The sequence below is a fragment of the Pteronotus mesoamericanus genome, unplaced genomic scaffold, assembly GCF_021234165.1.
Source record: "Pteronotus mesoamericanus isolate MK-2021 breed Mesoamerican mustached bat unplaced genomic scaffold, CSHL_Meso_final scaffold_651, whole genome shotgun sequence".
In the NCBI taxonomy this organism is placed as follows: Eukaryota; Metazoa; Chordata; class Mammalia; order Chiroptera; family Mormoopidae; genus Pteronotus; species Pteronotus mesoamericanus.
Genome location: NW_026555325.1, coordinates 24,016,260 through 24,043,550, shown reverse-complemented (window position 1 = coordinate 24,043,550; position 27,291 = coordinate 24,016,260). Strand labels below are relative to the sequence as shown.

Below are 27,291 nucleotides of genomic sequence, written 5' to 3'. Positions count from 1 at the left end.
TGTAAAATAGAAAAATGAGAAACAGTTAAATTGCCCATTGATAATGATTGATTAAATAAAGCATCATATAATCATGCAATGAAATACTAAGTATAATTAAAATGGATAATATCTGTATTAACATGGAAAGAGGTTGAATTTTTTAATGAGAAAAGAGTAGTTTAATGGATAAAAATGAACTATACTTCTATTTGTATGTAATTTAGTTATCATTGCATGTCTGTTTATAATACATATAATTAAATTAATATTTTGTTTAAAATATTTTAAACAAAATATTAATTATTTTATTACTGTGTTCAGAATATTAATAGCATTATTTCTAGGTGGTGGGATTTGGAGTTGTTTTGTTTGACTTCTTACACATTTTTATATTTCTTGAATTTTCTAACTGAATTAATATTATTTTAATAACTTTAAAACAATGAAACTATGAGAGGTATTTTAATTTTGGAAAAAATATAGAAATGTCACATAGACTAAGAGGGGCCAATGAATAAGGTAGGAAATACCAAGGGAAGAAAAGCAAAAGGGGAGAGATGAGAGAAGAAAGATCTAAAAACAAAGGCTGAGCCAAAAGTTTTAAAAGCAATAGAGAAAATTAAAAGCATTTCTCTTAAGATCGGGAACAAGACAGGGATGTCTGCTTTCACCACTCTTATTCAACATAGACTACAAGTAGTAGTCACAGCAATGAAACAAGAAGAAATCAAAGCATCCAAATAGAAAAGGAGGAGGTTAAACTGTCATCATTTGAAGATGACATGATACAGTACATAGAAAACCCTAAAGACTCCACCAAAAAACTACTGGATCCAATAAGTGAATTTGGCAAAGTAGCAGGATACAAAGTTAATATTCAAAGACTGGTGGCATTTTTATACATCAATAATGAACCATCAGAAAAAGAAATTGGGAAAATAATACCGTTTGCTATTACAACAAAAAATAAAGTACTTAGGAATAAACTTAACCAAGGGAGTAAAAGACCTGTACTTGGAAATTTGTAAGATGCTGAAAAAAGTGGACACATGCAGTGTGTTCATGGATAGGAAAAATTAACACCATTAAAACATCCATACTACCTCAAGCAACCTACAGATTCAATGCAATTCCTATTAAAATGCCAATAGCATATTTCACAGATCTAGAACTAATATTCCAAAAACTTATATGGAGCCACAAAAGACCCCAAATAGTCTCAGCAATCTTGAAAAAGAAGAACAAAGATATCACACTATTTTACAAGACCATAGTAATCAAAACAGCATGATATTGGCATAAGAACAAGCATATAGATCAATTAAACAGAATAGAGAACACAGACATAAAGACCTAATGGTCAATTAATATTTCACAAAGGAAGTAAGAACATATAGTGGGGTAAAGACATTCTCTTCAATAAATGGTATTGGGAAAATTGGACAGATACATGAAAAACAATGAAACTACACCAACTTTTACACCATACACATAAAAAAGAATAAACTCAAAATTATTAAAAATTTAAACATAAGTTGTGAAACCATAAAAATCCTAGAAGAAAACATAGGCAGTAAAATTTGAAACATTTCTCATAGCAGTACTTCTGCCTGGGGCAAGTGAAACAAAGGAAAAAAATAAACAAATGGGACTATATCAAACTAGAAAGATTTTGCACAGCAAAAGAAACCATCAACAAAAATGAAAAGGTGACCCACTGGATAAGAGAACATATTTGCCAGTGATACATCTGATAAGGGGATAATTTCCAAAATATATTAATAATTTATCCAACTCAACATCAAGAACACAACCCAATTAAGAAATGGGCAAAGGATCTGAACAGACACTTCTCCAAGGAGGCCATACAGAGGGCCCAGAGACATATGAAAGGATGCTCAACATCACTAGCCACCAGAGAGATGCAAATTAAAACCACAGTGAGGTATCACCTCATGCTTGTCAGAATGGCTATCATAAATAAATCAACAAACACGTGCTGGCATGGATGTGGAGGAAGGGGGACCTCCAAACACTGTGGGTGGGAATGCAGACTGGTGCAGCCACTATGAAAAACAGTATGAAGTTTCCTCAAAAATTAAAAATGAAACTGCCTTTTGACCCAGTGTTCTCACTTTTGGAAATATATTCAAAGAAATCCTAAACACTAATTCAAAAGAATATACACACTCCTATGATCATTGCAATGTTATTTACAATAGCCAAGATTTGGAAGCAGCCCTAGTGTCCATCAGTAGATAAATGGATTTTTAAAAATCTGTGGGTACATGTAAATTGAACATTGCAAATTGTTTTTCCTATGGAAGTATCTGATGTTTTCATCTAAAATGGAATTCCACAGTATTAAAAAAAATTAGAAAAAATGTTTTGATAAAATATTAGTCATGTGTTATTATATGTCATATTTAACCATTAAATATGCCATTAAAATATGGTGAAAAGAAAAAATAAAAGCTGTGGTACATTTACACAAAGGAATACTACTCAGCTGTAAAAAAAAAAAGAAAAGAAAAAAGAAATCTTAGCCTTTTGCAATAGCGTGGATGGACCTGGAGATGTTAAGTGAAATAATCCCGTCAGATAAAAACAAACACCATATGATCTCACCATATGTGAGTTGTACACTTGAAACTTGTATGGTTTTGTAAACCAATGTCACCACAATAAATACAATTTAAAAAAAGGTATGACAAAAAAGATAAAAAGCAACAGAGAACTCAAAGTGGCTGAGGACAGAGAGCCACTATAGTTGGCAATTAAGAATGTTCTTTTAAAATAGTTAAATAGGATGCAGATTAATCAATGTGAAGAGAAAATAAAAGTGAAATAGCAGAAGAGAAATAAGCCATTTATATAAGTCAATATCTCAACTTACTAAAGATGACTTTTTTTCATAATCACACAATGCAGTTATTAAAGGCATTGGTGTTGCTGACACTACTGCTTTGTATTAATCACTAAGATGTCATAAAATACTCTCTTGCTATATTATCATCTAAATAAATTAGGGCAATTTATCATTATAAGAAAAAAACTGAGTTATGCAAAGAAAAAATAGGTATAATTCAAAATACCTTAGGTAGAAATTAGAAATCTTTTGTTACTAAGACTGTAATGCTTTTATTACAAATGCTCCTAAGGTAATTTAAAAGAAGTTTTTATAGTCCTCTTGAAAGTAGTTAAAAAGAATATTCATATCTTCCTGTCACAGGGACAAACAAAAGCCTAATATACCAGCAGAAAGTTAAAATTTTATCTTCTCCTAATTATGATTTCAATAATTTTGGTTTCCTTTATTTTCTTACCACCTGAAGCTCATCAAGAAGTAGAAATGATAGAGAAAGGAAGGAAAGAAAATGAGATTTTTTTTCCCATTATGCTGTGAGCAGTTCTGATGTACGAAGGCAGTAGGAATATCTAGGTAAACAGAAAAGAGGAAAGATAGAATGGGGGGAAAACAAAATTACTGAGAAAAATACAAAAAACACTCAAAAAAGTAATCTCAGAATATTTATACCTAAAATGGAATCACTTCTATTAAGGTTCCAGTAATACCTGTACTGCTAAAATTATAGGCATATATTATTAAAAAAATCAAGAACATTACCTCTTTCTATTATTTAATATGTATCCCTTATTATCAGTATTTATATCCATTGATAATTTTAAGTGTAAACATTTATGTTCAGAAGGAGACAGTCACAAACAGTAGATTCCTGGAAGTCTCTAACAGACTGCCTAAGGTCAGAGAAGGACGACATCTGACATCATCAGAATTAGATCCAAAAAGTAAAAACCGTGGTCTCCAACCATAGAATTTTACACCACAAAGTCAGGAAATCAAGACAGGTCAATTTAAGAAGCAGAAGCAAGAATCTCACAAATAATGGGAAAACAAAGAAATACCCCCTGTTCGATGGGAAAGGAAGAATCCCCACTAAGAGAACTAAATGAAAGAGAGGCAAGTAAACTATTAGATATTGAGTTCCAAACAATGGTTCTAAGGAAGCTCAATGAGCTCAGTGAGCTCAGAGAGAATTACAAAAAACTACAGGGAAACTATGAGGAACTTACTGCAAACTATATCAGCATGAAAAAGGACATAGAAACTATCAATAAGAGATAAAAGGAAATGAAGAATACAATTTCTGAATGGAAGAACACAGTAGAAGGAATCAAAAGCAGCTAGATGAAGCTGAGGACCAAATCAGCGAGTTGGAGAACAAGGTAGAAAAAAGCTCCCAGAAAGAGCAATAAAATGAAAAAAGACTCAAAAAGAATGAAGAGGCATTTAGGGAAATGCAGAACAACCTGAAATGTAATAATATCCGTATAAAAGGGATACCAGAAGGAGAAGATAATGAGGAAGGGATAGAGAACCTATTTGAAAAAGTAATGATGGAAAACTTCCCCAACTGGAGGAGAGAAAAAGTCACACAAGTCCAGGAAGCACAGAGGGTCCCATTCAAAAGGAACACAATGAGACCCACTCCAAGACACAGCATTATTAAAATGGCAAATATCAAAGACAAACAGAGAATCCTAAAGCAAGGAAGGGACAAAGAGGTAGTAATATATAAGGGAGCCCCAATATGGCTAGCATCTGACTTCTCAACAGAAACACTGCAAGCCAGAAGGAAATGGCAAGAAATATTTCAAGTCATGAAAAGCAAAGACCTGCAACCAAGACTGCTCTACCCAGCAAGGCTCTCAATTAAAATAGAAGGCAAAATAAGGAGTTTCCCATACAAAAGAAAGCTAAAAAAATACACCTCCACCAAACCAGCACTGCAAAATATGCTAAAGGGACTGCTTTCAAATGAAGAAAAAGTTTCTATGAATACCCGGTTCCTTTCAGAGTTGTCAATACTTGATATTACCAATATTTTTAATACTCATTAATCTGACTGTGACAATGATATTATTTTAATTGTTCCTTTATTATTTGTTGAAACTGAACCTGTTTTAGTATATTTCTTGCCTATTTCTATTATTTTTTTTAAAAAGCTTTAAATGACTTTTTGGTATTCTTTACCCATTTATTGATTAAAGGTTTGTAGAACTTTTTTCACAAAGAAAAAACTCTATAAACCATGTTTTAGATGTGTTGCAAATACTTTTCTATTCTATTCCTGGTCCTTTAACTTTTTTTATATGTATATTACTATATAGTTAAATGTTTAATATAGTCATAATATCAATAATTATAGCTTCTGGGTTTGAATATTTTACTTCAGGTCATGAAAAATATTAGTTCTATTTTCTTCTAAAATTCCTTATATTCTACATATTGATTTTTAACTCACCTGAATATTTCTTGTATAATGTGTGAAATAGGGCTCTATATTTGTTTTATTTCAAGTAATAGTGGTCCATGCACCTTATTTGTTGAATAAGCCTTATTTTACCCATTGACTTGAAATATCACCTTAATCATATATTGTTAGACAGATATATACATTTGTCTCTAGAATGTTCATTATATTTCATTGATCTACTTGATTATTTCTGTGCTGGTGTCATGTTGGTTTAATTGCTGAGACTATATAAGGGTTTGAAATTTTTTTAATATAATTAACTGTGACATTTAAAAATATAAATAAAATCAATCTGCATTTATAAAAGAAAGAAAGAGAGAGAGATGGAACTGCTACCTTTTGTAACAACATGGGTGGAACTGGAGAATATTAAGCTAAGTGAAATAAGCCAGTTGATGAAAGACAAATACCATATGATCTCACCTATAAGTGGACTCTATTCAACAAAATAAACTAATGAACAAAATAAACCACAGGCACGGAGACATGGAGCAGACAGAAAGTGACCAGAGGGGAGGGGGAAAGAGAACAATGGTGGAAAGAAGGGGAAGTGACTAGAAAAAGAACATGTATGAATGACCCTTGGACATGGACAACAGAGTGGGAATTGACTGTAGGAGTGGGGGGTGGGGGTGGGATGGGTGGAGGTGGGTAAAGGAGGAAAAATTGAGACAACTGTAATAGAATAAACATGATTTATAAGTTAAAAAATAAATAAATAAAGTAAAAAAAAACACATTTATGTGCAAAGTGGCCAATGTGATTTATTTCCATTGGGGACTCAAGTGCTCTATTGACAGCAATAGCACCTTGACCTCCTTGGAGAATGAAGAGCATAAAACAGTGGTTGTATCCCATTAGCACTTCCTTAATATTGATGAATGATAATGACTTCATGAGAAAAGTCCTAATTGATTGGTAGTTTGTCTATTCCTGCTTATATTGTAAGAAGATACACTTTGGACATCGCAATGATTATGGTCAGAAAACAATTTTAGTTCTCTTAAGTGCCAAGGAATGCATTGGGTGAAATGAAGGAAGTAGGAGGTTGTTACTGATTGATAAATCAGAATTATGTTGTGAGAGTGCTTTGTGGTAGGTGCTTTAGTTACATTATCCCTGAACTTTGGGTCCATTTTACATTAAATGGTCAAAAAAGAAAATAAACTAGTAAGCCAACTACCTTTTCCTCAAATGGAATGAGCAAAAGAATATCAAGATGGGGCATAAATTTCTCTGTTAAATCCTCAGCTTTTAAATAATTTAATATCTGCTAAAAGCAATTATGATATGCAAAGTGTTATTTTTATTTAATATGTAGGCTTCAATTTAAAGATTAGTTTAACTTTTCCTTTAGAGTTTTAAATTTATGAATTCTTGAAAAACACACTAAAATGTAACTAGATTTTATTTATCTTGATACAGTGAAACATAATTAGAAACTACTGTATTTACATGTTAAATGTTTGAAAGGTGATTAAATATATCTGATGAGTGTTAATTATGCACCTAATTACATTATATAAGTTTAACGTCTTACATGATTAGTTACATATTATTGAATTATATATAAATGCAATTCAATACAACACATTTGTAGCACCTGTCTAGTTTAAGAAAACGTGCTAGATATCATGAGAGAATGTAAATATGTGTACAGTGAAGATCTGTCCCTCAACAAGCTTATAATTGAATAAGAAAAATAAAATATATATATAACACAAGAAAAGGTGTAAACTTAGAAAGAGAAGTTGGGAGGAGGAAGATAATTATTCTCCCAGGAGGGATCAGGTAATACCAGTATATGGGCAGAATTGGCATTCTAATTCTGTGTGGACAAAAATCACTAATAAATGGAGATGAGAAGGCACCAATTTGGTAGGAGACAATCTAAAAGTTTTTTAACAGAAAGTCTTTAATAATTTTCCTGAGGTTTTATTGCCTCTTCTATGTTCTCAGACTATAACAAATAGCAGGTGTTACAAAATGAAAAATAATAGTCACTAAATAGGTTCTTTTTCTTTTTTGTTGTTCATTTACAGTTGTCCCACCCTTTTCCCCACTGCTCTCCCCTGCCCGGTCCCCTGCACTCCCACAGTCAATCGCTCCCATTGTCCGTGCCCATGAATATTCTATTTGTGTTCCCCAGGCTTGCCCCTTCCCCTTCTTTCCCCCATTATCTAACTTCTCCCTTTTCCCCTCTGGTCACTGACAGTTTGTTCTTTATTTCCAAGTCTCTGGTTCTATTTTGCTCACTTGTTTGTTTTGTTGATTAGGTTCCACTTATAGGTGAGACCATATGGTATTTATCTTTCACTGCCTGGCTTATTTCACTTAGGTTCTTTGTATATCAATGATTTGGGGTGAGGGGGAAATTAACCTGTGGAGAGAATACGAGCTATAACAGGTGTAATGTTAGGCAACAAAGGAATATGAAGAATACAGAGGTAGGCATTCTATACCATATATAGAAATTAACTCACAATGAATCAAAGACCTAAATATTAATTCCAAGAACTATAAATTAGAAGGAAACATAGGGGAAAGCTTTATAACAGTAGATATGGCTGGGATTTCCTAAATATAACACAGAAAGCACAGGCAACAAAAGTGAAACTAGACAAATTGCACTATATCAAAAGTAAAAATGTCTGTGTATCAATAGACACAATCAACAGAGTGAAAATGCAACCTATAGAATGGGAGAAAATATTTGTAAATTATATATCTGACAAAGGGCTAGTATCTATAATATATAAAGAACTCCTACAACTCAACAGCAACAATTAAACAATGAGCAGAGGACTGGAACAGACATTTCTCCCAGGAAGATACACAAATGACCAAGAAGCATATGGGATGCTGAACATCAGTAATTATTAGGAAAATGCAAATAATAACTACAATGAGATAGCACTTCACATTCATTGGGATGGCTAACTGGAAGGAAGGGAGGAAGGAAGGAAGGAAGAGGGGAGGGAAGGAGAGAGGGAGGGAAGGAAGGAAGGAAGGAGAGAAAGAGAGAAGGGAAGGAAAGAAAATCATATGTCAGTGAGGATGTGGAGATATAATTCCTGTGTACTCTTGGTGGGAATATAAAACTGTTTATCTGCTGTGGGAAACGGTATGGCAGTTTCTCCAAAAGTTAAAAATAGAATTAACCTATGATCCAGCAATCCTACTTATGGATATGTATTCAAAAGGACTGAAACCAGGATCTCTGACATATTTGCACACCCATGTTCATAACAGCACTATTCACAATAGCCAAAAGATGGAAGCAGCCATGTACATCAACACATGAATAGATAAAATATACAATGGAATATATTCAGACTTAAAAAGGAAGGAAATTGTAACATATGCTACAACATAGATGAACTTTGATGACATTGTGCTAAGTAAAATAAGCCTGCCACAAAAGACCAAATACTGCATGATTCACTTATATAAAGTATATAGAGTAGTCAGATCCATAGACAGAAAACGTTTAGAATGGTGGTTGCTAGTGGGGTAAGGGAGGAGTAAATGAGAAGTTGTATAAAGTTTCAGTTTTCCAAGATGAAAAAGTTCTGGAGATTGGTTACACAACAATGTGAATATACTTAACACTACTGAACTGTATACCTAGAAATGGTTAAGACAGTTGATTTTATGTTATGCATTTTTTAAAACAATAAAAATATTTTTAAAAAATATTTCAAGAAAACAATGCAGTTTTTTGACAGTATCAGCTTAATTGGAAATTGATCAGTTCAGTCAAAATGGCTATAATAATAGCAAATTTTTTTCTATTATTCTTCTCTTTACTACCATCTAATTATTAATAGGACATGCGATTTTAGTGACTTGTCATTAATTTACTTTTATGTCTGCAGAAGGTATAACAATGGTCATATCTGAAGTGCATGCATTCATTCTGAGATAACCTGGACGAGGATGAACAATAAAGAGAGAATCAAGGTGAGTAAGAGTAACTGAAGAAGCACTTGGTTATTTTTATTGTTCCCATTGGAAACGGACCCTACCTATCTATCTATCCACCCTGGAGTTTCACGCTCAGTACAGTGTTGCACATTCTTTCATCCTTTATTCAAACTTGCTTGGAAACAGACTCTGGAATGCATCCATCTTATCAAGTCCTCCAAAACACTTGTCACTTCTTGTTCACTTAACCAATAAGTGAACCAATGTGATGCCTATAGAACATCCGCTCAGTCCAAATCCCTTTGGACTCCATTATGACATAAAGAAAGAGCATTAGTACAACCCTGGAGCAAGACCATAAATATATGTTGTTGTACTTCTCAAGAGAATATTTATTTCTGGTTCTCCTTCTCGATAGTAACTTAAAAAATGCAGTTGCCAGATCAACAGCTGCATACCATGCACCTGAGGCCATGGTAACCTGCTCTAGCAAAGATTCTACAACTGATGTAGCAGCTGCAATTCATGCCACCATTTGGCTGCTTTTGCAATAGTTCATTACCTCCTCTAGGATTTCACAAGTTTCTTTAGTGGCCAAACTGGTACATACTTTAGGTCTTTAAAAATGACACTAATCTCTGCCATTTCTCATCAGATGCAATACTCATTTTCATTTACTATCATGGCCAAAGCAAGGAGTTTCAGAACCTTTTCATTCTCTGCCATATTTCTCAACCCCACAGACTAAGAAACCAACGTTAAGGCCCTGCTAATTACCAACTATATCTATTAGTACTGTTCACGGTCCCCCAATGATCAATAAATAAGTGGGTCAGCTTCATCAGTCTCTGAGGAGTGTGGAAGGGGTTTGTTGAAGAGAGCTGTCAGCAACAACATCTGTGAGGAAATACAGGCAGCAGCATTGGGTAGCAAAAGAAAACAAATTATGGTACAAGTGCAAGAAAGGCCTCAGTTGATTCAGAGGAGGGTCTGAAGCTGAGACAACCCTTCAAAGTTGTATCAATTTGGGGGGAGGCTTTAAACTCCTTCACTTACCATGAATTGAATTTATTATGCCCATAGGCAAGAGGCAAGCCCCCTGCAGCTAAAGATAATTTCTGGAGAGAAATTTAGTTCCTTTCAAACTAGGTACCTTGGGGCCCCACACAGTTTTCCCAGTGTCTTTTCCACTGTTCAAAACACTCTGCGAAATCCTTTGTTGGAATTGCCATCAGCTAACCCATCATATTGTCCTGAATCTCACTGACAATCTGAAATCTCGTCCCTCTCTAAGGTGATTTTCATTCTGGGAAAAGTCAGAGGTTAGAGGATGCCAAATCTGGGCTGTAGCGGGGCTGAGTCAATTGGGTGATTTGATGTTTTGCCAAAAAACTGCAGGAAATGTGAAGCATAAGTTGGTGTGTGGTCATGATGAAGCTGAGAGTCACCAGTTGCCCATAGTTGCAGCCTTCTAAATCATCTGAATAGTTTCTGTAGAGGAATGTTCAAGCTTAATGCAAAATTTGATGCAGATTTGTTGTCCTATTCATTCAGTCATTTTGAATGTAATGGCCACACAGTACACATGCTCACTCAAAAGTGTCTACTGTCCTCACTGACTAGTACCGTGAGTTAGTTATTGTTCACACATGTGCATTCCAGTCCACTCTCCTTGGCTACCAGGTTACATCCACGCTGTGCAAACCATTCTATTAACGATGGCTGGACTTTTTCTGGACAGGCCCCATATACACAGTTCTGAGAAAGAGTAATTTTCAAATTTAAAATTTTAATTGAAATGGTGGTTGCCACAGGCTAGGGGATGGGGGAAATTCAGAGATGTTGGCCAAAAGGTACAAACTTCCCATTTTAAAGTGAATATGTTCTAGGGATCTATTGTATAGCATGGTGACTACAGTTAACAACACTGCATTACATATTTCAATGTTGTTAGGAGTACTCTTAGATGTTCACCACACATACACAAAAAAGGCAATTATATGAGGTCACAGATGTGTTAAGCAACTTTATTGGAGTAATTATTTCTCATTACATTTGTGTATCAGATCTTCATATCATATACCTTTAATTTGCAGTTACATATCAATTATATCTCAATAAAGTGGGAAAATTAAATAAATCAATCAATTTTAATTGAAAGATTTTTATAAAGTATGTTTTATCTACATTACTAAGAAACTCTTAAAATGTGTGGTGTTTTACACAAAGGGAGAAACTACCACCACCATTAGCCTCAATAATGCTACCTTTCTAATTGGTGCTCTTCCACTACCCATTTTATATTATGCTGCCAGTTGAGTTTTCCTAAACCACACCATCAATCACCTTGCCCCTGCATTACTTTCTAATTCAGAGTAATTCTTCGTGTGCATCACAGCAGAACCCTCCACAGCATCCTCAAATGCTAGGATGTTTATCTGTGTAGTATGGTTTCGGACAAGAAAAAATATTTAGGTAGTCAATATAAATAAAGGTTTCCCTGTTTTCCTTCAAAAGTCTAAAATTGTAACATTAAACTTAAATTCTGTGATGTTAATTTCAATCACCAATGAGCCAAAATTATTCACTTCTGGGATTAAAATATCCACTATAGACATCAATAAAGAAAACAAAATCTGGTTTATGAACTGTGTTTTGCCAATCAGAAGTCTCTTTTATTTTTTTATTTTTATTGTTCAGATACATTTGTCTCCATTTTCCTGCTGCCACTTTCCCCTGCCCCACCCACACCCACTTCCCACCCTCAATCCTTCCCCACTTTGGCTTTGTCCATGGGTCCTTTATGCATGTTCCTTGATTTGACCCTTCCCCTTTCTTTTATTTATTTATTTTTTAAAAGATTTTATTGATTTATTTTTAGACAGAGGGGAAGGGAGGGAAAACAGGAAGAGAAACATCAATGCATGGTTGTCCATCGCACACCCCCAACTGGGAACCTGGCCCACAACCCAGGCATGAGCCCTGACTGGGAATTGAACCAGCGACCCTCTGGTTTGCAGACTGGTGCTCAATTCACTGAGCCACACCAGCCAGGGCCCCCTTCTCTTTTAATGAGCATCATATACTGTCACCCATATTCCCTAACCATGCCTGATAAAATAAAATATATGTAATTCATGTTCATATGATAATTAAAATGGCATTATTTAATATTATTTTTGTATTATGTATTTTCCATCCAAAGGTACCATTCAGGATTCTACTTGAATTATTTGTAAATTATAAACTTTTAATTTCCAATTATCTGTGTATGGATTATTCATCATAGTCTTTCAACCCAAGATGTCTTTTCCCTAGAAGTGAGTATATTTTTAGACTAACTTCTTGGTTCATTAGGTTTTCTTGTGTGTATTTAGTAAATACAAGTATAGCTGAAATCATAACATAAGTAGGAAGATAAATCTTCCTGCTGCTGATATAATGGCATTTCAAATCCAAGAAATAATTATTTTATGATCCATAATCAGTTTAGATTTTGCAGGTTTGTGCTTCCTGCAATTTGTATAATGAATATGGATAGCATAGCAAATCACTATGTACACCCAGTAAGTATAACCTTCCTAGGCCAAGGTATTTTCTGTGCACCAAGCAAAATGTCAGGCCCACCGTAGGTATAGTTGTTGAAAGTTGTCTCTAAACATTATATTAATTCTCTTTTTTTATTTAATTGTTGTAGCTAAAGATGAAGCACAAGAATAATGAATTTAATTATCATTTAGGTGGTTATATTACAATTCTTAAGGGGAATAAACCCTTACTTCTCAGCTGTGATGGATCACTAGGAGCTACCTCTGATTAGTTTTACTTAAGATTACCTGAGTTTCACTTTCAACCAAAAGATGAAAAGTACCATATACCTTGTATCTCACTAGTAATAATTTCTGGTTAAAAATAAAAATGAACTAATAGTGTACATACACTAAATTGTGATGTAATGATAATTGTCAATACTTATATAACTCTTATGTCAGATATTAAATACTTTTCCCTTAATTATTATAAAAATTTTAGAAATTATTTTCCTTTGTTATCCTTACTTTAACATTTGAAAAAATGAAGTTGCAGAGAAGTACTAACTAGCTGAAGGTTCCACAGCAAACAAGGCAGAACTAATATTCGAAACCAGTACATTTCGTTTCAGAGCTACTACTACTAGGGGTATCCAACCTTTTGGCATCTCTGGGCCACACTGGAAGAAGAGTTGTCTTGGGCCACACATTAAATACACAAACACTAACAAAAACTAATGAGCCAAAAAAAAAAAGGTTTTAAGTAAATTTACGATTTTGTGTTCAGCTGCATTCATAGCCACCCTGGGCCACACATGGCCTATGGGCTGCAGGTTGGACACCCCTGTTTGACCACACTGCCTCCCTGTTGAAGTATCTGACCTTCTTTTTGAAGAGAACACAAACAAATGGTGCCTCCTACTCTCTCTCATAAATATCTGAGTAAAACTAGACTACCAAATGGTCTTTAACTCTTCTGATGACAACCTACTCTGACAACATAGACTGAGTTAGAGATCCCTGCTGTTCTGTTCTCCCCTATCACATAGCACCATATTGCTGGTCTGTCATTTTTTTTTCTTTTTATTCCCCAGTTGACTGTAATTCTTTGAAACAAGGATATTGAAAGAGTGGAACACAATGCAGTACCTGGGATGTAACAGAGGTTCAATAAATGTCTCCTGAGTGGATGTTATTGTTTTCAGGTCTGCCTACTGGCATTCCAGGCTGCATCAAAACAATCATATCCACTACCCACTGCCGCTGTTACTCTGATATCAACGTTTGCAATTCTCCACATTGTGACAAATTTCACATTTCACTTTCAAACAAAGAGAGGAATAGCTATCCAAGGAGGGAAAACGTCTTACCTTCTAAATCTTCTTTCTCAAAGTGTGTTTTGAGAATAGAACGAGTTCCACCCCTATCCACAACTGCCTCTTCATCATTTCTCTGTAAAATGGGAAAAAAGAAGACCAAATTATAGTACATACATTCTATTAATTTCAGAAAACAAACTTCTCAGAGATAAAAAAAGTTATTTATTTACAAAATATGCCTATTAAATAACAATATGATGAAAATTAATAAAGGTATTTTTAAGGTTGGAAGCTCAAAGTATTTTCTTTTTTTGTTTTCAACCTTTTTAAATTAAATTTATTGGGATGACATGGGTTAATAAAATTTCAAGTATACAATTCTATGATACATATGCATGTTGCATTAGGTGCTTACCACCCAAAGTCAAATCTCCTTCTGTCACCATATATTTGGGTCTCTTTAGCATTTACCAGTCTTCCACCCCCTTTTCCCTCCAGCAACCACCATACTGTTTTGCCTGTGTCTATGAGATACTGCCATTGCAACAACATGGATGGATCTTGATAATATCATGCTAAGTGAAAGAAGTCATGCAGAGAAAGTCAAAAACCATATGATTTCACTCATATGTGAGATATAAAAGTAAAAGCACCAAATGAACAAAGACAAACAAAAACTCGTAGACACAGACAATAGAAAAATAAACTTTTAATATGACCTAATATTTTAGGGGTTCAGTCCAGTCACTCATACATGACTATTCTATTTGATTATCAAGTGTTAGTTTAAGGAATATAAAATTAATTTGGCTGCACATATTCAGAGAAGGAATATCAACCAGTTTTCCATGAAACTGAAGGCAGACAAACATTCCAGCTGGCATCATTTGTTAGTGAGATGAAAAATGGAAAACAAACAGATATCTTGTCTGTTTAGTTATATGCATTTTTATCTCTGATAAAGAACTCTTGTTAACAGGATGACATTTTGAACTATACATGGAAAATGTAAAAATCATTAGTATTAACACCACCAATGCTGTGGTTGACATATTTCTACTGCCATTAAATGAGGGGTTGGGGAAATCTAATCCCTTGAAAGCAATTAGTAGCAATTATTAGGTAAACTACAACTCTAATTATTTTGCTTCAGTGTAATACATTTTATTCAAACTAAACTGTAAAATACAGTCATGTGCATTAAGCAGTCATTCAGTTTCTATTTTTTTAATCTATTGAAAATGGCTGGGCAGTGGTTCTATTACTACATTTTGTACCCCCTTAAAGCAACACACTCATTTATTTGTTACTCAATAAAATAATGGAAGGAAGAGTGAATATAACTCATTTTGACCATGCAAGAATGAAAAAATACAAAATACTGAATAAAGTAAAATAAATTTTAATTGTGAACACCTATTTTAAGTTGTTCTATAAGTGAAAACTAATAACAAAAGGAGAAATGAAAAGGTAGACCAAAGATGAATGAATCTTCCAAGATTTCTGTTTCTTCTTGGAAAACTTTTTAATTCCTAAGTATAATCTTGATATAATGGTTTGGTCTCCATGTTTTACAAATCAGTACTTTCAACTGTAGAATTAAAGACAACCTAGTTCAACCTAGAAAGATTGGCAAAATAGACAGCAGAAGGGTATGTGTTAAACTCTGTATTCCTTTGTCTTTAGGAAAATGAGCTAAGTCAGGTCAGAGCAAAGTGTTTGAAATCAGAGTAAAAGAAACCTACACTATGAATGAAAGAAAAAATGAAAATGAAGATAGGGTTCATAGCCCATTGCTCTTCTCTTGGGCAAAGTTTTAAAAATCTGTTGGTTTGAGCAATAATAGCAATAGAAAAAACCTAAAGACCTAAATTATATAATATTCCCGAACCAGACAAATGCAACTTTCAGCCTATTTAGAATCTGTTCTTGATACTTTTACAAAACAAAATAATCCTCTGTGCAAGGAATATCAAATATAAGTTAAATTGGGAGATATCTCTGCCCTCTGGGGTGTTTTTAGGAAGGATATCAAAAGCTAAATCATGCATTCATTTTCAAAGATCAGAAGGAACAGTATTCCACTATATTTTACAAGGGAAATATCTTAAAACAATTTCAGACTTCTGGTCAAGATGGAAGCATAGGTAAACATGGCTTACCACTTCACACAACCACAGCAAAAATTACACCTAAACTACAAAATAACTATCACCCAGAATATTGAGCTGTATGGAAGTCCAACAATGAAAGAATTAAAGAAGTCACATTCATTCAGATGGGTAGGAGGGGAGGAGACATGGAACAGGCAGTCCCACGCCCATATGTGGTAGATAAAAATCAGGAGTGATATTTAGGGAACGAGGAATCCCAGCCTCATACCAGACAACCCAGCCCAGGGTTCTAGTGCCTGAGAGATAAACCCCCATAACTTCTGGCTATAAAAAGCAGTGTGGGTTGGGGTGATGGAAGAAATTGCAGGATTCTCAGGCATCACCTCTTAAAGGGCCCACAATGGACTTAGGACTTAGGCAGACTCACTCCCTCTGGGCTCTGGCACTGGGGCAGCAGCTTGAAAGACACCAGTGACACACGGGGAGAAACAGAAGTGTCTGGCATCAGAATGAGTGCCAGTGGACAGCTTTCTCTCAGACAAAATTCCAGAGGCCAGACAGCGGCCATTATTTTTTTTTTCTGAGGCCTCTATCACACAGATCCACAGAGTGGCCAAATCATATCTGAGACTCCATCAACCTGGTTCACATGGGTTGCCCTCCCCTGGTGATTACCTAAAGTTCCACCCTATCCAATTTATGGGTGTGATTTTCTACAGTAGGTCAAGCTACTAGGAGAGGGAGTCAAAATACTTCTACCTAATACATAAAAAAAAATACAGGGAGGCAGCCAAAATAAGGAGACAAAGAAACCTGGCCCAAATGAAAAAACAGATCAAAACTCCAGAAAAAAACTAAACAAAATGGAGATGAACAATCTACCAGATTGCTCTGACAAGAAGAAAAAAGAATCCATAAAATCAAAGATAGGGTAAGGAGCCTCTGGGACATCTTTAAACATGCCAACTTCAAATCACAGAAGTGCTGGAAGGAGAAAAGAAAGAGCAACAAATTGAAAACTTATTTGAAAAAATAATAAAAGAAAACTTCTTTAACTTGGTGAAGAAAATAGTCATAAAGTCCAGGAAGCTAGAGAGTCCCAAACAACATGGACACAAAGAGGACCATACAAATACATATCAAATTAAATTGCTAAAAGTTAAAGATGAAGAGAGAATCTTTTAAATTTTTTTTATTTTTAAATCATGTTTATTCTATTACAGTTGTCTCAGTTTTTCCCCCTTTGCCCTTCTCCACCCATCCCACCCCCACCCCCTCTCCCACAGTCAATTCCCACTCTGTTGTCCATGTCCATGGGTCATTCATGCATGTTCTTTGTTTAGTCCCTTTTCCTTCTTTCCACCATTGTCCTCCTTCCCCATCTCCTCTGGTCACTTTCAGCCTGCTCCGTGTTTCCATGCCTTGGTTTATTTTGTTAGTTAGTTTATTTTATTGAATAGAGTCCACTTATAGGTGAGATCATATGGTACTTGTCTTTCACCGACTGGCTTATTTCACTTAGAATAATATTCTCCAGTTCCATCCATGGTGTCACAAAAGGTAGGAGTTTATTCTTTCTTTCTTTTTTTTAAAATCCAGATTGGTTTTATTTATTTATAAATTTTAAATGTCAAAATCCATTATAAAATATTTTAAAAAGTGGCAAGAGGAAAGTAGATAGTTACCGACAAAGAAGTTCCCATAGTTTGTCAACTAATTTCTCAAAAGAAACTACAGGCTAGAAGGAACTGGTAAGAAGTGTTCCAAGTAATGAAAAGCAAGGACCTAATTCCTAGATTACTCTATCCAGCAAAGCTGTCATTAAGAATTATAGGGTAAATAAAGTGCTTCCCAGACAAGGTAAAGCTAAAAGAGTTCATCATCACCACGCCATTATTATATGAAATGCTAAAGGGACTTATTTAAGATAAAGAAGAAGATCAAAACTATGAACACTAAAATGTCAATAAATTCACAATTGAAATTAAAAAACAAACTGAACAAACAAGTGGAACAGAAACAGAATCTTAGATATGGAGATCATTTGCTGGATTACCAGTTGGGAGGGGCAAGGGGGAAAATGGGTGAAAAGGTGCAGGGATTATGTACAAATTGGTAGGTACAAAATAGTCAAGGGATGTTAAAAACAGTATAGAATATGTAGTGGCCAAAGAACATATGCATGACACACAGACATGAACTAAGGCAGTGATTGCCAGAGGGAATGGGTGGTACTGGGGACAAAGGGGAAAAAATTGGGACTGCTGTAATAGCATAATCAATAAAACATATTTTAGAAAACAATGGCAAAATGGAAAACTTTATATAGGATATTAGAAGATATTTTCCCCTACACACAAAAATATTTAACTGATTTTAAGGACCTGAATTGTTTTTCAACTGATACAAAATGGTTGTTCTTTGTATTTATATAAAGCATGTATACTGTTCACATGCAAAAGATAATTTTATTAATTAGCTAAAGAAAATAATTAGATAAAATGTTTTGCAGCAGAGAAGAATATAAATAAGAAATAGTTAATTATTTCATCACTCTAAAAATTGCAAGCAGAAGTGACCTAGTTTTAACATTTCTTTTAAAAAAATAACTAGAAGCTAGAATATGAATGTAACTTAATGTAAGTGTCTCAGTTTTTCTGTTTCATCTACATCATTCCCTTTAAATACTTTCTGGATGTTCCATAGATGCATAAAATGTATGATCTTTCAGGCTGAAAATTCCAAAGATATATAATGAAATTCTTCTACTTTGTTTATAGTTCAAAAGATGATTTCAATATTATTCAACACTTTTTAATAGGGTATTTCCCTTCCATGTTACAACCAGGTATACATGGAACATGGTGAAGGGACTGAAGTGGGACATAGGGCACTGGGTGCTAGTCTAGATTGTAATCCAAATACACCCATCAAATAAATTTTTACTTCCTGTTGTACTGTTAATCTTTTTAGATTTATTGAAAATCAAATACATTAATATAACCTAATTTTTATATGTATTTACTGAGTTAGGAACAAATTTTAGCACTCTGTAGGGAAAAAAACACATAAATGCCTCTCAATACAATTACCTTTGCCACACTATTGGGTAAACATTAAGATGATTAGTGCCAATAAATAGGATAGAGCAATCATTAAAATTTGGGGGGCAATACATAGTGAAAAATATATATCTCAATACAATCATATATATGCTTATATGTATATATGCTTATATAAGTATATATGTATGTATATATGTATACATACGTGTGTGTGTGTATATGATCAAAGCAGAATATTCACAAACCAAACTTACCCACACTATAAACAATGTATTCTGATACTTTTTATTGCAGGATATTCTACTTCATTTAAAAATACTAGTCATTGTCTATTAAATTTGGGGGGAACTTAAAAATGAGTTGTAGCCGGCAATTTGAAAAACATTGATGTAGACTATGGCTCTGGGACTCAAAAACAGTAACTGTTTCACACAGAAATCATTCACATCTTAAATCCATTTATGTAAGCCTCTAACCAAATGAACAAAAAATAATACTTTACTTTTAAAGTCAATATTTTTCAGTTTATGCAGTTTCTGCAATGTTAACTTTAAGTACATACTATTGTGACTGCATAAATCATATCTTTTCCTGAATTTCGTTTTTTCTCATGTCAGGAGAGTAATGGCTTGCTCTTCCTAGTTTCATGGAAGTACATAGCACCTATGCCTTCCCAAGAATGAAGGAAAAAAATAGGATTATCTATGGTTCTCTCTAGTTAAACCCTGCTTATGACTAAATTGAATTTGTATTCAGCTATTTTAAAGCTAAACTCCATGTGACTCGCACAACCCAAAGGCATTCTATAATTTTCTAACATGTGCTTACTTCTAAAAATTAAGATATTTTTGCATTGAACTTCAATTAATGTAAATGTAAGTTGGAAATATAGCTTCTCTAAAGAAGTTTTTAAAAGGAAGAGTTTTGTTTACTGTTATTTTAACTAGACTATTATTAGAAATAGCAGGGGGGAAAAAGAGCTTCCTAGATCAAATCTTTCCTTGGCAGTGACCTTGAACCAGTACATTCTACCATAATGAGCACTAATACGGCCTGCATAATTGTGTTAAAATATTCAGATAAGCATATCAACAATTTCTCCTAGGAACATTTGTAAATAGCATTGCTCCAGTTTTACAAGCCAAAATCTAACAATTTTCTCGTGAGCAGGAAAATTCACTTTTTCATGTTCTTTTGATGTCTCATCTCATTTCAGAATGGATTAATAAAGAGAAAGCAGTTTTCTCAATTCAGAATTTTCTTTCCTAGAAGTATTTGTCATACCAATTTTTTTCAAAAGCAATCAGTTTTTCTGCCTTTTTTTTATTTTTATTTTAATTTATTTTTTCAAATACATTTGTCTCTGCCTCCCCCCCCACCACTTTCCCTTGTCCCCTCCCTCCTCCCCTCCCTCAGCTCTTCCCCTTTGGTTTTGTCCATGAGTCCTTGCTATATGTTCCTTGACTTTCCCCTTCCCTTCCTTTTCCCCGCTCCCCCTCCCTCCTTCCCTCTTGTCTCTGTTGATTTCTTTTCCTTTCAGTGTTGCCTTTTTATTAGGTATTAGCGATCAGGATAGTGCGGTGAGCTGCATATTCTCCACCAGCCACAGCAGATTCACTCTCCACTCCTCTCCTTTGTGCTCTATGTCTTTACGTATTGCATCACCAGGCCCCTTGCCTCCTAGCTGCCAATTTTGTTCAGCCAGTGAGAGATAATGACAGAGGACTAGACTAGTAGAAATATATAGACACATGTATTTTATAAACATGGCCTGAGAGCAAGTTTTGTGTTGTTTTTATTGTTTACAAAGCCTCCAAACTTGGCACTTCTCATTAATGTTAAAGTACTTCACAGAAAGCTAAAGTAATCATTTCACTAATGTTAATACATGTATTACCACCGATCAAGATGGAGGCATAGATAAATATGGCTTGCCTCCTTGCACAACCACATCAAAAGCACAACTAAATTACAGAACAACCATCACTCAGAGCCGTCAGAAATTGAGTTGAATGGAGGTCCGATAACTATGGAACTAAAGAGACCACCTCCACTCAGACAGGTAGGAGATGCAGAGATGGGGAACAAGGTGGTCCTACACCCACGTGTTGTGGATAAAAATTCAGAAGGGATATCTAGGGAGCCCAGCCCCACACCAGGGCCCCCAGCCCAAGGTTCCAGTGCCAGGAAGATAAGCCCCCATAACTTCTGGCTGTAAAACCCAGCAAGGTTTGAGTCAGTGGCGGGGGGGCGGGGGGAAGAACTACTGGACTCCCAAGCACTTTCTCTTAAAGAGCCTGCACACAGACTTATTCCCTCTGAGCTCCAGCACTGGGGTAGCTTGAAAGTCACCAATGGCATATGGGGAGGAACTGAAGTGTCAGGTATCAGGGTGAGAGCTGGGGGACACCTTACTCTCAGACAGAAAGGCAGTCAGAGGCCATTGTTCCTTTTCTGAGCCACCTTCCCCCAACAGAGCCACAGGCCAGCAGGAAGAGGCCATATCTGAGACTCTATCAGCCTGGCTCACCTGGCTTTCTCAACTCTGGGGAATCTCTGAAGCTCACCCCAGCCAACTTACAGTCCAGCCAAGCTGTTAACAGTGGCTTTTCCATATAAATGGCTGGCCTCAGCTCAGGCCTCACATCATCCTAAATACTTTCATACAAGCAACAACCAGCCTCAGTGAACCCCAGCCCCTGTACCTCTGGTTAAGCAGCCTCAGGCCCAGTACTAGCAGCAGACAGCTTTAGATCACAGTGTGGCTTTGTCTAGGAACCTCCAAGCCCATTACAAGTAGTTGTCATCTGCAGAAGCTTTATAGCTTATGCTGGGTGGTGCTGGGCAAAACACAGGCAGTGGTTGACCAAGGCCTGCACCACCTGAGAAACCCTAGAGCCTGCGCACCCAGTGGACAGCTACAGACCACCTCAGAGCACCACCACCCTGTCCCTGCATAGCTGATCCTCCAAGAAGGTGGAAGTTGGTGGTCAGCGGTTATAGCCAGTCCTTGCAGCTGACTGGCCTGGGTAAATCCCTCCCATTGACCTGCCAACAGCAATCAAAGCTCAACTACAGAAGAGGATGCACTCAGCCCACACAGAGGGCACACCTCTAATACCCAGCTGGGTGATAGGAATGCTGTGCCACTGGACCCTACAGACACCTACCACATTAGGCCAAGACAGGGAGTCAAAGCAACTCTACCTAATACATAGAAACAAACACCGTAAGGCTTCCAAAATGAGGAAACAAAGAAATGTGGCCCAAATGAAAGAACAGATCAAAACTCCAGACAAAGACCTAAACAAATAAACAAAATGGAGGTGAGCAATTTATCAGATGCGGAATTCAAAACACTGGTTGTAAGGATACACAAGGAACTTAGTGAGGACCTCAGCAGCATAAAAGAGATCCAGACATAAATACTAATGGAAACGAAGAACAATTTACAGGGAAACAACAGTAGAGGGGATGAAACCAAGAATCAAATCAATGATCTGGAACATAAGGAAACAAAAAATAAACAGTCAGAACAAGAGGAAAAAGAATCCAAAAAAAAATAAAAAAGGGATGATAGTGTAAGGAGACTCTGTGACAACTTCAAGTGTACCAACATCATATCATAGTGATGCCAGGAGAAGAGACAGAGCAAGAAATTGAAATCTATTTGAAATAATAATGAAAGAAAGCTTTCCTAATTTGGTGAAGGAAATAGACATGCAAGTCCAGGAAGCACAGAGAGTCCCAAACAAGACAGATGCAAAGAGGACCACACAAAGACACATTACAATTAAAATGCCAAAGGTTGATAAAGATAAAGAGAGTATCTTAAAAACAATAAGAGGAAAGTAGTTAGTTACCTACAGGGGAGTTCCCTCCCATAAGACTGTCAATGGATTTCTCAAAAATTTGGCAGACTAGAAGTGATTGGCAAGAAATATTCAAAGATATGAAAAGCAGGGACCTACAGCCAGGATTGCTCAACCCAACAAAGATATCACTTATAATTGAAGGGCAAATAGAGAGCTTCCCAAACAAGAAAAAAACTAAAGGAGTTCATCATAACTAAGCCATTATTATATGAAATACTAAAGGGACTTATTTAAGAAAAAGAAGATCAAAATTATGAATATAAAATGGCAATAAACACATACCTATCAACAACTGAACCTAAAAAAACAAACTAAGCAAATAAGAAGAGAGACAGAACCATGGATACGGAGAACATTTTGATGGTTGCCAGACAGGAGAGGGCTAGGGGAATGGGAGAAGAGGTGAGGGCATTAAAAAGTACAAATTGGTAGTTACAGAATAGCCATGGGGCTGTAAGTACAATATAGGAAATGGAGTAGCCAAAGAACTTATACTCATGACCCATGGACATGAGCAAAGGTGTCGGATTGCCTGAGGGAGTGGGGGTTGCTGGGTGGGGGGGCAAAGGGGAAAAATTGGTATGACTACAACAGCATAATCAATAAACTATAATTTTAAAAACCATGTATTTTCTAACATATCATTTCACCACACCATTTACATATTCTGTTTTAATACAATGTGTTGTTACTATTTAATTACATAAGAGATACAGAATTTTAACTTCTTGGTTTTCTCATTTATCTCATTCCCTTTTATTTGAAATTATGAAATAAAGAAAGGGATATTAAGACATGGATTCAATGTTAATATTCAGCATATTCATCCATTATTTAATCTATAGAAATTACCTTTTTTTCCATTACCAAATAGGTGCAGGATTTCAACTTCTTGGTTTTCTTGTCCATATCCCCATTACCTTTTATTGTTAATTGTGAAATAAAGAAAATTGAACATTAACATTTAGATTCAATGTTAATATTCAACACAAGCATCCATATTTATTCTGGAGGCATCCTTTTTTTGTTTTCATTACCATGTAAGCTAAAGTATTATACAAATATAAAAGGGTCAACTCTTTAACTTCTAATTGTATTATGCTGTATAAAATAAGACAATAGTTGTTAAAGCATAAGCTCAGGTATTAACATATCATAAGAGTTTGATAAAATACTAGCTGAACTGAAATCTAAGCATACAAGTCAAGTATAACTTTGAATTCCTCTTCGTTTGTTAGATTTTCATTAAATAATTGAAGCCGTCTATTTTTATTAGCATATTGCTTTGAAATTAGGTATTTATAATATGGTATCTACTCTAAATCATAAATTATATAACCTTTGGTAATATAAATTAAATCTATCTATTTTATATACTATATTAATTAAATCATATAACATATTTATTCTAAAGTAGCTCAATAAACCATTCTGGCTCCTTCCCAAATGCTTTTTAATAAAAGCAATTGAGTTCCTTTCTAAAGTAACTAATTAGGGAGGTGACAATTAGATTTCACTCACTTATGCAAAGTAAATGTGTTATTTCATCTTTACACATATAAGAAAAAATAGAGCTGAGAATAAGAATTGGAGAGTAAAACCCTCTGTTAGGGCTACGAAGGCATAAACTAAATCATCATGTAAAAACTTCAAGATTTCTGTCATCTCATTTACTTGAAAAACCCCACCCATGCAAACTTCAAAGAACAGCTAAGGGAGTACAGAGTTAGGTCAGGGAAGTTCATTGATCTACATGAAATATCTCAGAGTCAAGTTCAGGGTTGGAAGGTTTAGGGGTGAAAGTCTTCCAATGCTAAGCTAATCCTGACTCAGAATTAATTTCATCACAATATACAGTATTGTACTTATGACTGTCACTGTGACCTAAAGAATTTGATCTCTCCTAGAGAGCCTAACATTTGATGGTTGAAGAGAAAAAGTGTTTGAGAAGTTAAGGACAATTTTAATTAGGGTTGTGATATCTCACAATTGAGTTCCTGCCTGGTTTTCCCAGCTGATCCCCCCAGGTCTATTTTTAATTTAGGACTTGATTCCTACCTTGTTCTTAAAAAATTCTTCTAGAGCCTCAGTTCTGCCTATTAACCAAATTTTGTACCCAGAAGATGATGTTAACTGCTGCTACATTTTCGTCCTGCTGCCTCATGCTATCTTTCTTCTCTTCATGTTGCTTGCTCATAAATGCCCTACAAATCTCCATGGGTCTTATAGGCCTTCCTCCATTTGTCCCACTGTGTCCTTCCTTAAGCATCTGCCACATCCCCCAAGATCCTGTTTGGTGTTCAAGTTTTACAGGTATGACCTTTCCTTCTGCTGCTTATGCCCCCATTTAGGAAGTCAACAAAGGGCAGTGCTGGATAAATGCCGAGAGGTGTGTGGAGCCATGTGCCACCCAGATTGAAATTTTTAGTTAATTCATAGCTGTGTGACTTTAGGCATCTTCTGTAATTTCTCTGTGTCTCTAATGACTTCTTAATACACATAAAGTCCTTGAGTTTGTCAAGCATGTATTAAGTTCCCCAAAATATTATTTATATTATTATTTGTATTACTGGAGCCACAAAATTCCATAAGACGTGGTTATTTCCCTCAAAGAGCTTATAGACTTCATGTTAAGTATAATGCACAATGATATGTATAATTTTCAAAATTAAACACTTCATGGATGGGTAAAACAGTAACTAGACAAATTATATAAGAATTAGAAAACTGGGGAAAAGATCGGAAAAAAATACACAAAATATAAAACATAACGAAAAATAAATGATAATTTTTAAAATGGAGGATAATATGATACAGTCTAACATAAACCTAGTTGCAGTTCTAGTAGATAAGAATAGAAAAAATGAGAGAGAGTACTGATTGAAAATAATAGGTAAAAATGATAGACATGAATCCTTAGATTCAGAAATCACAATGAATCACAAACAGGATAATTAAAAGACAATTCACACCTACACATATCATGAGAAACTGCAGAAAGACGCATTTTTAAAACAGCAAGGAATAAAAGATCACCTACAAAGGAACAATAAACCAATCAAAGTAGAAGCCTGAAGACAGTAAAATAATATCTTCAGGACACTAAAAAATAATAATTATTAATCTATAAGGGAATACCCAGCTAAGATAACATTCTTTTTTTAATAGTTTAATTTTTATTGTATTTTTTTCATTACCATTTATCCCACTTATTCCCTCTTCTACCAGAGAAACAGAAACTGAGAAAATTTATTGCCATAGTGTCCTTTCTAAAGGAATTTGTAACTATAAACTTCAAGAAGAAATAAAATGATTCCATGTAGGATGCCTGAGATGCAAGAAGGAATCCTGAACCAAGAAACTAAAGGACATAGGGAAATGTAAAGAAAATAGAAATCAGATAAGTTTAAAAATCAACTCCATGATCTCTAAGATCCTTTCTAGTTGGATAATACTTGAATTTCTTTTATATTAAGCTGTTTCTACGTCAGTATAAGAATCATTTTTTATCTCTGCTCAAGTACCTACCTGTGCTTTGGCCTATGAAAACATTTATTATCCTCCCATACATCAATCCCCTTTTCCTTTCCTGATATCCAAAATCCTGATATTTTTCTGGTATGTTATAAACTTGTAGGAATCATTTTTATCAAATATAGGAAGTGAATAAAAGTATACATATACATTTTTAAGTGAAATTAGCAATTATTATCTTTTTCATCTTGAATAAAGACTTGTCCTTTACAACTTTGTAAAAATTAGAATACTACACATGTATTTAGCCTTCTCATCATAAATGAGGACAGCTCTGAGTTGGCCTACATACACAGTAGTCAATTATATAAATTATTTAAACTGAAATAAGCCCCTAGTGTCTGCATCTTGATGACTTATAGGTGAATTGGACTCAAATATTCAATAATATGCAAACTGAAAATAGAAAAAAATTCCCTAATATTAGAAAAACTACAAACCAAGCCAGAGTGGGAATAATAAAATAATATTTGTAAGGTATTATGGATTAAATAAACAAGGAAATTTCAAAATATTTTTAGGTAACTAAAATCATACTGAAGAATAAGATAAATAAAACATTAGAAGGTGAACTTCAATGATAAGAAAAGCAATGAAAAAAATTTT

General features: G+C 34.8%; 1 protein-coding gene across 4 annotated transcripts in view; it reads right to left on the bottom strand.

Moving 5' to 3' along the window:
- SLC4A10 (solute carrier family 4 member 10) overlaps positions 1-27,291 on the bottom strand; it is a 277,734-nt gene that overhangs the window by 156,932 nt on the left and 93,511 nt on the right. For all 4 annotated transcript variants that reach the window (XM_054562648.1, XM_054562649.1, XM_054562647.1 and 1 more), the window contains exon 2: positions 14,149-14,230. In XM_054562648.1, coding sequence (XP_054418623.1) covers positions 14,149-14,230 — 82 coding nt within the window. The remainder of the gene's footprint in view (positions 1-14,148; positions 14,231-27,291) is intronic.